This window comes from Paroedura picta, chromosome 2 (genome assembly GCF_049243985.1).
Source record: "Paroedura picta isolate Pp20150507F chromosome 2, Ppicta_v3.0, whole genome shotgun sequence".
Taxonomy (NCBI): Eukaryota; Metazoa; Chordata; class Lepidosauria; order Squamata; family Gekkonidae; genus Paroedura; species Paroedura picta.
The window spans coordinates 176,330,705-176,345,426 of NC_135370.1; the positions used below are offsets into that span (position 1 = coordinate 176,330,705).

At 46.3% G+C, this 14,722-nt stretch overlaps 1 protein-coding gene across 1 annotated transcript in view; it reads left to right on the forward strand.

Moving 5' to 3' along the window:
* The window catches only part of PPP2R5E (protein phosphatase 2 regulatory subunit B'epsilon), a 42,887-nt gene that overhangs the window by 14,699 nt on the left and 13,466 nt on the right, over positions 1-14,722 (forward strand). Inside the window, 10 exon segments of the mRNA XM_077323908.1 lie at positions 2,104-2,161; positions 2,164-2,195; positions 3,117-3,205; positions 3,207-3,245; positions 3,341-3,400; positions 4,127-4,148; positions 4,150-4,236; positions 7,692-7,745; positions 7,840-7,890; positions 11,592-11,711. Coding sequence (XP_077180023.1) covers positions 2,104-2,161; positions 2,164-2,195; positions 3,117-3,205; positions 3,207-3,245; positions 3,341-3,400; positions 4,127-4,148; positions 4,150-4,236; positions 7,692-7,745; positions 7,840-7,890; positions 11,592-11,711 — 612 coding nt within the window.

The window sequence follows — 14,722 nt, forward strand, 5'->3', positions numbered from 1 at the left end:
CCCAGCTGCTGCCTCGGGGGCTGCCCTGCTACTCTGCCACCGGCTCACGTTTGGTGCTCTCTGGCAGCTGCCATGGCTGGGGCTCCCCTCGGCGTGGCACTGCGCAGCTGCTGTTGGCAGCGCCCCCTAGCGGGCAGCGGGAAGTAAGGGGTGCCGGCGGGAAAGCAAGTGGAGCAGGGGCTCAGGCGGCAGTGACGTCCCTCGTCAAAAGACTACTCCCCGGGCCTCAGTAAAATTGTCAAGTGTTGACTGACTCCAGTGATAAATGTTGGGGACCACCGGTATAGAGGATGGAGCAAAGTTGTTCTCTCTTGCCCCGGAGGGACGGACCAGAATCAATTGGATGCAATTAGTGCAAAATAAATTCATCTAAACATCCCGAAGAAGTTCTTGACAGAGTGATTTCTCAGTGGAACAGGCTTCCTCGGGAGGTGGTGGGTTCTCCATCTTTGGAGGTTTTTAAACAGAGGCTGGAGAGCCATCTGACAGAGAGGCTGATTCTGTGAAGGCTCAAGGGGGTGGCAGGTGACAGTGGATGAGCGAGAGGGTTAGTGAGCGTCCTGCATAATGCAGGGGGTTGGACTAGATGACCCATGAGGTCCCTTCCAACTCTATAATTCTAACACGATTCATGCCTCTGTGCTCCTTGTTCCCCTGTGATTCTTTCTCCATCTAAAATGGGGACGCGATTTGAAACACGTGTGAACTGGAGTCATTCAGAGTGAGAAAAGTTAGCAGGAAAAGGGTTAAGTTCCACTCCCTGCCTTTAATCCAAAAGAGCCACGGGGCTGCAGTTAACACACCTCTGTTTTGTGCATGAGAGGGACAACACTCAAGAGAGAGCGTGCACAGTGTCCTTCCAAGCTAGAGGGGAAATCTTCTGGGCAACTTGGGAGACTCCCAATTAAATCACACTATTCTCCGTCAGGCGTCCGTCTCGCAGTAAAAACGCTCCCGAACATTTTCTAATTGCCATTAGACGTTTCTAAGCCGTCTCACCAGCTCTCGTTAGCATCCTAATTGCTTTATTTTATATGACTTCAAGAGTCTGGAGGGCGAAAGAATGCGCTCGACGATTACCCCCGGGGGAGCTTTGGCAAGTCAGCCAGCAAGCCTTTGTAAGGGTGGCAGAGCCAGCTGCTGGTGTGTGCTGGAATTCTTCTGACGGCATCTTGAATGAGGAAAAAAATTAATAGATGCTTTGCGGTCACTCTGCTTCAAATAACGAGGGGAAAATTACAATCTTGCTCATTGGGATGTGTATCCTGCCCGGTCCTGGGGGCTCATTGGTATTTAATGGTGCATATGGGTAGCTCCCTCTCGAAGATTTGCAATAAAAAAAGAGGCGGTATGAATGGACCCAGCATTCCAGAACAACAAAACTGTTTCTCCTCATACAACACAGCTTTTCTTTGTGTGTGTGTGTGTGTGTGTGTGTGTGTGTGTGTGTGTGTGTGTGTGTGAGAGAGAGAGAGAGAGAGAGAGAGAGAGAGAGTTTTGAAGGCAGCAGTTTTAGCAGAAGGCAGAAATATCAAGTCATCGAAAGTGCAGACATGCTGGTAGTTTCTCATCTTGCCTCCTTCTCTTTCTCTCTCTCTCTCTCTCTCTCTCTCCCTCTCTCCCCTTTCTTTCTTTCTCCTCTTTCTTTCTTTCTCTCTTTCTTCTCTCTCTCTTTCTCTCTCTCTTTCTCTCTCTCTTTCTCTCTCTCTTTCTCTCTCTCTCTCTCTCTTCTCTCTTCTCTCTCTCTCTTTCTCTCTTTCTCTCTCTTTCTCTCTTTCTCTCTCTTTCTCTCTTCTTCTCTTTCTTTCTTTCTTTCTTTCTTTCTTTCTTTCTTTCTTTCTTTTCTTTCTTTCTTTCTTTCTTTCTTTCTTTCTTCTTTCTTTCTTTCTTTCTTTCTTTCTTTCTTTCTGTCTTTCTTTCTTTTCTTTCTTTCTTTCTTTCTTTCTTTCTTTCTTTCTCTTTCTTTCTTTCTTTCTTTCTTTCTTTCTTTCTTCTTCCACCCCTCTCTCAACACAAACACAGACTTCAAGAAATAAAAATACACGTCCCATAGGTTACAATATACTTAAGCCAGTGTACTGATTGATTTTTTTTTTTTTGCAGCTTGTATATGAATTTTTCATACGATTTTTGGAAAGCCAAGAATTCCAGCCCAGCATTGCCAAAAGTATATAGATCAGAAATTTGTATTACAGGTAAGAAGATCGGTTGCTTTTGAAGCTCCTGTTCTGTGTTTGAATGATCACTGGCTGTCACGAGCCAGAGGAACGTAAGAAATCAGGCTACAATAAATCCCTGTGTGTGAACCTTCCCAAGAAACTCATTGGAATACACAAAGTTGACTTTGTGGTTTTCACCCTCTCCTGAAGTCCTCCTGATCCAGCCTTCCCTGTTGGGAGTTGTCAGTGCATAAGAACATAAGAGAAGCCATGGTGGATCAGACCAGTGGCCCATCCAGTGGGCCCTACATCCCGGGTTTTTGAAGGTGAGGGACCCACACCCTCAGCATATGCTGGGGTCATGCTTCCTCAACCAGTCCACTGTGTCACACAGTGGCCAAAACCCAGGTGCCATCAGGAGGGTCCACTCGCAGGGCCAGAACTCCAGAACCCTGCTGCTGTTGCCCCGCTAGAACAAGAATATGGAGCATCGCTACTCCAGATATAGTGGGCCACCTATACGTTGTGCCAATGGCCCATTCTCCTTGACATTCAGGAGGACGCCTCGGTGGGTGTTTCCCGCCACTTTAACTTTTCCCAGTTAAGTGGCGGGAAACACCCACTGCGGTGTCCTCCTGACTTCAAGGAGAAGGACCATTCACGGTAAGTGATTCAATGGTCGTTCTTGGGCCTCTGCTTCGCATGTTTATCCATCTATGTTTGTAGTCACCGCCTCTTCCTGCGGCAGTGAGTTCCCCGTGTTAATGACTCTTCGAGTGAAGAAGTGGTAGATTGCTGGCCGATACTTGGGAGAGGTGAATTTTGGGGGTCAGAATCACAAAGCAAAAGCGCAGGAAGCAGAGAAGCAAAAGGCCCGAGAGATCAGCAACTAAAGCTGTGTCACGTCTGAGCCTTTGAACTATTTCACATTTTGCCTCTCTTCTTTTAAAAAAACAGCTTTTGGAGCTATTTGACAGTGAAGATCCTCGAGAACGGGACTACCTAAAAACAGTCTTGCACAGAATTTATGGCAAGTTCCTGGTCTTAGAGCATTTATCAGAAACAGATTAACAATATTTTTCTACGGTAAGGCCCTGCTACTGGTTTACTAAGTTTCCACGGGCCGGGCAGGGGAATCAACGGGAATGGTTTTGTTTGACGTGTTCAATTTCTCTCGGCAGGTTTGTTTATGAAACGGAACACTTCAACGGTGTAGCTGAACTGCTGGAAATATTAGGAAGGTAAATGAACTTGGGTGCTAATGGTCGTCTCTCGGGTCACCTCCTCCCTGCTCTGTGATTTCTTGTATGAAAGAGGTTGCCAGACATTTTTGAAATTCAAGATAACAAGTGGAAATGGACACGGGAGGATGTATAGAAAGAAGTTTATAGACATTTTTGAGGGCTAGAGCTTACATCAGGCTTTCTCAACCAGGGTATTGTTGAACCGTGGGGTTTCTTGATGACCCTGAAGGGTTTCCTGAATGGATGGGAGTTACTTTTTTAATGTATATTAAAAAAAAGTTAAACATTCATCAGGTAATGTGACCTGGCCCCAAAATGGCCAATGAGGGGCTTGGAGGGGATGGGAAGGGGAGGGACCCTGGGTGGGCGTGTCTACAGCTCTGCTTCCCAACCATATTCTGCACAATTGCACCACTGCTGGGGTTTCTCCAAGCCTGAAGACTGTTTCTGGGGTTTGTTAATGGTAAGAAAGATGAGAAGGCTTGTTACAGGGCGGAGCCATTTACTAATTTCATAGAATTATAGAAAATAGCATTGGAAGAGACCTCCTGGGTCATCTAGCCAACCCACTGCACTATGCAGGACAGTCGCATCCCAATCGCTCATCCACTGTAACCTGCCACCCCTTTGCCTTCGCAGAGTCAGCCTCTCCATCAGATGGCTAGCCTCAATAAAAACCGTTTCTTTGTATTCATACCGAAATCCTTCTTTTCTCTTTTCCAGTATTATCAATGGCTTCGCTTTAACCTCTGAAGGCAGAGCACAAACAGTTTTTGGTGAAAGTGCTGATTCCTCTACATACCGTTAGGAGTTTATCACTCTTCCATGCACAGGTAGGAATTCATAGCACTTGTTTTCTGTCATCCGTTTTGCTAGAATCGTGCAGAATTAAATTCTCTCCCCTGCAAAATTAAAGCACGCCGACTTCAGTGAGCGTGCGTTTAATAGCAAAGGTGGGGAGGCTGATGTTTCTTACAAGGTTCTATGCTCTGTTGCTGTGGCAGAAGATATAAAGAATTCGTTGATGCCGAAACCAGGCCATCTCACCCACGCTGGCTCCCCCTTGCAGGCAACAGATAGATAGAATATTTAGACCAGGGGTGGTCAAACTGCGGCCCTCCAGATGTCCATGGACTACAATTCCCAGGAGCTCCTGCCAGCGAATGCTGGCAGGGGTTCCTGGGAATTGTAGTCCATCGACATCTGGAGGGCCGCAGTTTGTGACCACCCCTGGTTTAGACCCTGGATCCGTGGCAATTGTCTGTCCCTAGGCTGATACTTGAGACGCTGACACCGAACCTAGGACATCATGTGAGCAAATTATATACGCACCAGGGGCCAAGCCTGTTGCATTCAAGAATACAACAGGCGCTAGATTGGGGTGGGGTGGAAGAACTCTGCAGATGGCCTCCCCCTCCCCCCAGGACCTGGAAAGGCAGCAGTTGGCTGTTATGGAACTCACCAGCAGAGATCTGCAGCCTCCAAGCCTCAGAGGGAAGTGGAAGGAGGAGGGGCTGGTCAGGGGTGGGAGACGGAAGGTGATTGGCTGGCTGCCGGACAGACAGGCAAGCTGGTTGGAGGAGGAGGCACTCAGAGGCGGGACAGCCGTTCTGAGTGGGTGTTAAGTGCTGAGTGGCATTTAAGCCATGAGACATGCTCCTCCTCCAAGGCCTTACCAGAAATATTAAGTGGAACAGTTGTCCCTTAGGCCCAGTTTAGCCTGATCTCACCAGATCTCAGAAACAAAGCAGGGTCTTCTTGAGTTTGCACTTGAGAGACCACCAAGGAGGTCTGGGGTTGCTACACCGAGGGAGGCAACGGGAGATCCCCTCTGCTTGTCCCTTGCCTCGAAAACCCCATGAGGGTTAGCATAAATCAGCTGTGGCTGGGCGCCACCTTCCCTCCGCCATGTCCCTGAGGCAAGAACCTCTTCCGTGCAGTCCTCGGATTGGTGCCATACGTATGATTCTGTGGTGACTGATAGCATGGGAGATAAAACCGTGAAACATGACATTAAACAGCCCGTAAAAGCCAGCCCATAAAGCCCAGAAGCATAAATGTTCCAGTAAATCTTTGCCCTTCCACCGTCAAACGAGTTTTTTTACTTGCTGAGCGACTCCTTCTGTGATAGGGATGGCGCCTTTGGATTCAGCCCTCTGTCCTCCTGCCACTTGAGTGGGTTAGTTTTCAGTACTCTGCATAATTTGGGAGAATGTTGGGGGGGGAGTTGGAGGAAAAAGGCGATATATCCTGCAATTGCAGAGTACAGCAGCTTAAAAGAAAAATCCTGCTTCCCTCCAAGGAATCGACAGCAACCTAGGGAAGAAGGTATGTCGCCTGTTGATACACTTGGGTTTGTGCCTCTCTTAACGTTGGGAACTTTGTTATTGCCAAGGATTCATGTCCTCTTAGAGTGTTTTTTGTAAGCTCAGTGGTAGAACCAACTGTTTGCCACGCCGAATGTCCCAGGTTCAGCCCCTGGCATGTCCAGTTAAAAGGGATCGGTTTGTAGATGAAGGGAAAGACCTCCAACCGAGAACGCAAAGAGCTGCTTCCAGTCTCAGTAGATGGCATGGTCCTCAGCGGACAGGTGGTCTGATGCAGTGCAAGGCAGCTGTGATGTGTGATGTTTTTCCTGCCCCATTCTGAATGCTGGTAATATAATCAAGGCTAAAAACCTGTACATAACAAGCCTGCAACATAAATTGGTATATCCTTTGCCAACTAGCATAGCGGAGGGAAAGCTTTGGTAAGGATGCTGAGTGGACGGGCTGTGGCTCAGTGGAAGAGACTCAGCGTAACATGCAGAGGGTTGTGTGTTTGATCTCACAGAATCATAGAGTTGGAAGGGGCCACACAGGCCATCTAGTCCAACCCCCTGCTCAACGCAGGATCAGCCCAAAGCATCCTAAAGCATCCAAGAAAAGTGTATATCCAACCTTTGCTTGAAGACTGCCAGTGAGAGGGAGCTCACCACCTCCTTAGGCAGCCTATTCCACTGCTGAACTATTCTGACCGTAGTTTTTTTTCCTGATATCTAGCCTATATCGTTGTACTTGTAGTTTAAACCCATTATTGAGCGTCCTTTCCTCTGCAGCCAGTGGGAACAGCATCCTGCCCTCCTCCAAGTGACAACCTTTCAGATACTTAAAGAGGGCTATCATGTCCCCTCTCAACCTCCTTTTCTCCAGGCTGAACATTCCCAAGTCCCTCAACCTGTCTTCATAGGGCTTGGTCCTTTGGCCCCAGATCAGCTTCGTCGCTCTCCTCTGTACCCTTTCAATTTTATCTACGTCCTTCTTGAAGTGAGGCCTCCAGAACTGCACACAGTACTCCAGGTGTGGTCTGACCAGTGCCGTATACAATGGGACTATGACATCTTGTGATTCTGATGTGATGCCCCTGTTGATACAGCCCAGAATGGCATTTGCCTTTTTTACCTTTTTTACCGCTGCATCACACTGCCTGCTCATGTTTAGTTTACAATCCACAAGTACCCCAAGGTCTCCAGCACTACCAGTTAAGCTATCAGGCCATAAGTGATATAAAAGACCTCTGGCTGAAACCCTGGCCCAGAGAGCTGTTTGTTGCCAGTCTGAATCCACAGTACTGACCTTGGCAGACCAATGGTCTGATTCCGTATAAGGCGGCTTCAAGGGTGTTCAGCATCTCCTGTGCTGTCTGCCTTTCTGCAAGGTGTAACGGCGAGCCAATGGGTGATTGTCCGATATTGGATGGAAGTGCCACAAATACCAGAACTTGGTGTCAGGTACGAACTAGCTGCTGTAGTCTAGGTCTGTGGCATTCTTTCTTCATAGGCTGGCAATACTTAACATTTTGATCAAAGTACTGTGTCATGAGATCCAGCTTGGTAGAAAAATCATTAATGCTCGGCATGGTCAGCGGCAAAAGGAAGTGTAGTCTCCAGAGGATCCGCTGGCTCAACACGATCAAAGCCGATCAAGGAATGACCACGAACCCACTAAAAGAAGCAGTCAGAGACAGGGGTGCATGGCGAAGACTTTCCCATAGAATCGTTGAGGGTCAGACATGACTGAACGGATAACATCATCATCATCATCATCATCATCATCATCATCATCATTATGACCACTGTGTCAAGCAGTGCATTTTATCTATATCTGAACCCTTTATAGCAGGAGATCTCACTCTCTCTTGAATATATATGTTTGTGTGTGTATATAAAAAGAGAGAGGGAGGATTCAGATTGAGTTATACTTTGATTTCTTTGGTTTACTATTTGCATTTTCCCTCCTTCTCTTTGCAGTTGGCTTATTGCATAGTGCAATTTCTGGAGAAAGACCCTTCCCTCACAGAGCCTGTAAGTACGCATCGTTACAGTTTACTTTGCGTTTTACTTTACGGAGCATTTCCCATGCCTAAATCATCTCCCGAACTTCTCTTCTTCATTTCAGGTCATTAGAGGTTTAATGAAATTCTGGCCGAAAACCTGCAGTCAGAAAGAGGTGAGTTGAAGTACTTAAGCTAAGCCTGTGAGTTCTGGTTGAACTTGCTCCTGGAAGACAGAGCCCGGCCTTGTGCTTGGCGTGAACTTTCTCAACAGACATGCCTCTGCTTTGGTTCTCAGCTTGCCGCAGTAGAAATAAGAGTGGCCTATCCGATGCCGTATCAATGATGGAAGCCACTGTAAAAAATTAAGCACCCTCCGTTTGCAAAGTATTAAGCACCCATGGCCATCAAGGCAGCTGCAGGGCAGGCTTTGTGTGTTTGACAATGAACTACACCGTTGATTTCCCAGTGTTACAGATAAAAGAAAAACAAAATCAGCAGGCCAAAAATGATAAGTCACGTAGGAGTAAAATTGCCTCAAGATAGAGAGCTTAAAGCCGAGAGATACGTCTTAATTGATATATTACTGTTAAATGGATTACAGACTCTGCAGTGGCAATCATTGAAGTGGTTGCCCAGAAATTATATGATTTATACATCAAACAAGAGTAGCTGTGAGACATATCCTTTTTGGCCTGCTGATTTCGTTTTTCTCTTATTTGTGTGTTTGACATGCTGTTTTAAAACCAAGCACGACATGGCTTGCCGAAGAAGGGAGAATCATCCCCCAGGGGGATGAAAGTAGAATAAATTTTGAGTCCAGTAGCACCTTTAAGGCCAACGAAGCTTTATTATTTTGTTGGTCTTAAAGGTGCTACTGGACTCAAAATTTATTCTGCTGCTTTCAGACCCAAAGGGCTACCCACTTGAATCTATCTCAAGTGGTGAAAGTGGACTTTGAACATCCATTCAGAAACATCCATCGTGTTTCCCAGCCCATCATGAAGTCACATCATTGTAGGTATAGAGATAGCAGTGTTGGGGAAATAATGGCTTTATATAATGTTCTAGTTCCCAGAGAATGAACCTGGCTGTGCCAGGATGGTCTTTATTCAGCAGTGGTGGGGAAGAGTGATGTCGGGTTGCAGCGAACCATGGAAGGGAGGGTAGTCAACCTATGGTCCTCCAGATGTCCATGGACTGGGAATTGTAGTTCATGAACATCTGGAGGACCGCAGGTTGACAACCCCTGATGTAAGGTTTCCAGTGCAAAAAAAAAAAACCAAGTAGAGGTGGTTTGCCATTGCTTGTCTCTGTGTAGCAGCTCTCTCCTTCCTTGGTGGTTTCCCATCCCAGGACTAACAAGGGCGCACGCTGCTTAGCTGCCAAGCTCTGGGCAAATCAGGAGGCTGCATTGAGATTGTGAGCCACTGGCCATCTTGATATTATGAGACGGAATTTCTGAGACGGCATATCTTTTCCTTTGAAAAACTACATGGATATTTGCATTGCGGTTCTGAAGAAGGTGTGAGCATTGAAAACGAGAGTTAAATCCGGAACCTTGTCCTAGCTTCTGGCTTGTGTTATTGGAGTGCTATTTCATACCACAAAGAAAGAGTCTTTGGATTTGAGACTTCTTATCGTACAGCCACTCCATCAGACCTATCCTTCGTTCTCTATATGGGCTCGATTGGACGTCTCTTTGGCACTTTTCTGAAGGGGCACCACATCACTTCTGGGGTTCCTCGGAGCCTGAAAAATAATTCAAGGGTTCCTCCATGGTCAAAAGGTTGAAAAAGGCTGCTGGAGGGTTTTCAAGGCAAGAGACAAGTGGAGGGAGACTTCCTTGGATAGGGTTGTGAGTGTCCTGCATAGTGCAGGGGGTTGGATTAGATGACCCATGAGGTCCCTTCCAATCCGGTGATCCGGGTTCGATTCTACACTCCCCCACATGCAGCCAGCTGGGTGTCCTTGGGCTCACCACAGCACTGATAAAACTGTTCTGACCGAGCAGTGATATCAGAGCTCCCTCAGCCTCACTCGCCTCACAGGGTGTCTGTTGTGGGGAGAGGAAAGGGAAGGCAACCGTAAGCCGCTTTGAGCCTCCTTCGGGTAGAGAAAAGCGGCATATAAGAACCAACTCTTCTTCTTCTTCTTCTTCTTCTTCTTCTTCTTCTTCTTCTTCTTCTTCTTCTTCTTCTTCTTCTTCTTCTTCTTCTTCTTCTTTTATTATTATATAATTATACTACTACTACTACTACTACTACTACTACTACTAATTATTATTATTAAAATTTATTTCCCACCATTCCCGAGACCAACCCATGGTGGGTCACAATCGTCCACATTAAAAACCCCAATAAAATCCCATTAAAACAGTCCATGGACACAAAAAGCATACAATGACAAACCCCAAAACATGGCGGTAGTCCTCATTCTCCCATCCCCCAATAAAGCATCTCATAAAGGGAGTAGGAAGAGGGGGCCATAGTTAACAGATGGTCTTAACATTGCCTAACGCCGGGTGAGCCCCAATCAGATCTTCCTCGCCATGCTAATTAAGGCCAACCCCGTGTAGCTTCTAAGAGTGGGCCCACTTGAGTCACCCAAGTCTGCCCCCAGCCTTTTTCAACTTCTTAACCATGGAGGAACATCTGAAATTGGCGACACGCCCCTTCAGAGAAGTGTGAATGGAAGTAGAATGCAGGAGCCAGCCAATCAATTGGCGACACGCCCCTTCAGAGAAGTGTGAATGGAAGTAGAATGCAGGAGCCAGCCAATCAATTGGCGACACGCCCCTTCAGAGAAGTGTGAATGGAAGTAGAATGCAGGAGCCAGCCAATCAATCGTTTACCATTTCCCTTGTGAAGAATGGGGCTTGGTCTGTAGAGCAACCAGGAAGCGGGCTCTACTGATACCTAGTGATGTCAGCAGTAATCTGAACATCTGGGAAAGGCCACGTAATCCCTGGGGAGCTCTCCTGTAACCCCACGTGGAGAATCCCTTGTCTACCCTATATGTGTAGTCTTGTGCCCCCTTCCCTGTTGCCACCATTTTCTTTTTGCAGGATCATTTGCACGCGTAACCAAAACAGTGGTATACAATCTCGCTCGTTCACACCATGTTTGAAAGTGTTCATACTAGAGCATGAGTTAAATATGTGTACATCACGTATTTTCCATCAGTGGAAGGAAATTAGGTCAGAACACAAAGTCAGGAGAAACCTTTGCAGCTGCTTGTCTGAAGAAGAACGCGTTTTCATATTTTCATGTCCTTTTTGTCATCTCTTATAAGAACATTAAGGGAAGCCATGTTGGATCAGGCCAGTGGTCCATCCTGTCCAACATTCTGTGTCACACAGTGGCCAAAATCCAGGGGCCATCAGGAGGTCCAGCAGCAGGTTCAGAACTCCCTAGATGTCATTGGTCCTTTATTTTAAACAGAGTTGTTTGACGGAAGCCTGAGTCTAGGGTTTTGAAGAGGAGTTACCTCACCATGCTTCCTGTTGGCAGAATGAAATAGTGGCTGCCACCTTAATGTCATCTGGAACAAAATGCCCAGCCTGCATCGTTTCTAACAGTGTAAACGTTTTTTAAGAACTGTTGGGAATATTGGCATCTGCTCTGAAGTGAATCGTTTGGAGGCCAGGCAGTTAATTTTTGTCAAGAGCCTGAAGCTCTTGTGCCTTTAAGAGAGAAAGAAGCATTTATTTGCTGAACCGGGAGGAGCTGTCATGCTTGCAAATGATACATGGCGTTTTGTGCATTATATCTGCGCTGGTATCACCAGAAGCTGAGTCAAAGTGCCTTTCAAAGTCTGCTTGAAGAACTGTAAGCAGAAGAACTCTGCCCTTAATAATGTTCTTTTGCCTCTCTAGGTCATGTTCCTTGGGGAACTGGAGGAGATATTGGATGTGATCGAACCTTCACAGTTCGTCAAAATTCAAGAACCCTTGTTTAAACAAATAGCAAAATGTGTCTCTAGCCCGCACTTTCAGGTCAGTATATAGCACTCAGCTCCTGGAATCACAGGATTGGAAGGGGTCTCCTGGGTCATCTAGTCCAACCCCCTGCAGAATGCAAGAAATTCACAACTACCTGTCTTTCCACATTGATTCCAAAGTCCTTGCCCAGATGATGCCCATGCCCCCCGCCCTGAAAAACAACAACAACAACAACAGAATCCCTGGCCAGTCTGACCTGAAAGAAATTCGCCTCACGACACCAAAGTGATGATGGGCATATTTCTGGGCATGCCAGAAAGGGCCACAAGAGCCAAGCTCAGAGACGATCCCTTCTGCCCACCGACTTAAAATTTGCCTAAGTTCACAGAATCAGCATTTCTGTAAGGTGGCTCTCCAGCTTCTGCTTAAAAACTTCCAAAGCTGGAGAACCCACCACCTCCTGAGGAAGCCTGTTCCACTGAGAAACCGCTCCAACTGTCAGGAACTTCTTCTGGATAGTTAGCTGGAAATTCTTTTGAATTAATTCCAACCCCTTTTGGTTCTGATCCAGCCCTCAGGGGTTAACTGCTTCTTGTATGCAAGCACGCATAAGAAGCCTCAGTGCCGCACTTAAACATTAAATCCACTTCAGGGGAGAGTAGCTTGCAACAGAGAAAAAGGTGATAGTTGAAAAAGAAGCAGAGCAGTTTAGCCTTCCCAATGCTCTTCCCAGCTCTTTGTTCCATGTTTCCCCCCACAGGCACCTTGCTTGTACTTACACAAGAACGTGGGAGTGAGATTCCAGTGGGGGAAAGCCAATTGCTTGGGGGAGCAGGATGAAACACAGAACTGGGAAGGGGTTAAATCTTTTGCCTGTATTTAGCCCTTCACCATGTGTCACAAATCATAACGTCCTACGGTACACTTAACTGGAAACATCTGTTTTTATTTTTTTAGCTTTGCCGACAAGTTGCAGCTAACATGACAAGCCTGTAAGGCAATGGTTCTCCGCCTTCCTAATGCCACGACCCCCTTTGGGTCCCCGAGGCTGCCACCACAGCGGCAGCAAGCCCTGGAAAAAGGGTCGGTCGACCCCCAGGTTGAGAACCGCTGCTGTAAGGTTTTCAAAGCAGGATGTGTTCAGATTGGGTTTCCTATTGCCTGCCTCTGTGTAGGAACCCTTGTCTTCTTTGGTGGCCTCCAACCCAAAAACCCATCAGGACCCAACTTTCCTTAGCTTCTGAGAACCGCCGAGATTGGGCTTGCCTGTGCTGTCCAGGTTAGGGTGGAGAGATCTGTGAAGTTTCATTAGGGGAGGAATACTGCATTCCAAAAAAAAAATTAAACACCTTCCGAATGTAGAAGGCACCCTGAAAGGCGAAAATTCCAAACCGAAGGGAAGGCGGCGAAGTCTTTTCCTGTTTACACATTCCTGACCCAGTTAGCTACAGCAAAACTATCTCCAACGAAAGCATAATAATACGGAATAAAATTATAGGGGTTGCATGCATCCTGTGTGCAACAGGCATGTCTTCTTCCTCAGGCTGACGGAAGGTCCTCCAGACTAAGGATCCTTCCTTCCAAATAAATTGTCTTTCCCGTTAATGCCGAGTTGGGGGCCTCCTCCAGCCTAAGGAGTGTCCTGTTCTGTTGAACGAGTTGCTCCCAACTTGGCTGCATGGACTAGGAGAGTATATAAACACAGAATCCATACAATGGTTATAGACGGAAGACGCCTTATGTGTAACGCAACCATTTATCTTTTATCTCTATCTCTCTATCTCTATCTCTATCTCTATCTCTATCTCTATCTCTATCTCTATCTCTATCTCTATATTTATATTTATATTTATATTTATATTTATATTTATATTTATATTTATATTTATATTTATATTTATATTTATATTTATATTTATATTTATATTTATATTTATATTTATATTTATATTTATATTTATATTTATATTTATATTTATATTTATATTTATATTTATTTCGCCCTCCCCTGAGGCTCAGGGTGGTTTACATGAAACGTAGAAACCGTACATAGAACTTAGTTTATATAACAACTTCATACATACAACAATAATAATATTAGCATGCTGCAGGCCCTGCGGGGGATCTCTTGGCGTTCCGCAGGGCCTGCAAAACGGAGCTCTTCCGCCAGGTCTGTGTTTGAGGCTGGCGTCGGTGAGGAAGATCAATGCCCCCCTTTATCTTCTATGTATCTAGCTATCGTTTATTGTCCAGCGTTATGCAACATCTTGAGACATCTAGCCCTCCTTCCTCCCCCACCTCTAGGGGTAGGGTTGGGGTGAGATTATATTTCCCCCATCTTCTTACTTTGTTGTGATTGTAAGTGAATTTTTATGCCCTTTTAATGGGAGTTTTAACTTGGTTTTATGGACTTACGTAACCTGCCATGAGCCAGCTTCAGGGGTGGCAGGGAATAAATATAAAATAACAACAACAACAAAACTGTAAATGTAACTGTAACATTAAACTGTAAAGTCCAAAATATATCGATGTGAACAGGTCCAGAGCAGAACACATGGGTGGCCCCATGGATGTTGTTGGTCGCTTGGTCTCAACCAAATACCTGGCGGAAGAGCTCCCTTTTTCAGGCCCTGCGGAACTGTTTTAGCTCTGGGAACTCATTCCACCCCATTATGCAATTTGAGGGCTTCTGTGAGGGACACGTGGGGGGGGGGGGATAAGGCATTTCCAGGAGGGGAAAAGGAGTTTCAGTTTCTTCAGCCTTCACCAGAAGCGTAGGAACAAGAATTCCATTTTCCAAATGAGATGGGTGAAGTACGAAACATAGCTAAGCCCATGGTCAGAGAAGGACCCCGGCGTGTTTGTGGTTCATATCCTGCCTCTGTCACGGGCTCCTTTATTGACCCCGAGAGACTTGCTGGATTTCATCTCATGTGAAACAGTATTGTTTGTTGTAGTGGTTAAGAGCGGTGGCCTTTAATCTGGAGAGCTGGGTTTGATTCCCTGCTCCTCCACATGCAGCCAGCTTGGTGACCTTGGGCTAGTCACAGTCCGGTTGGAACTGT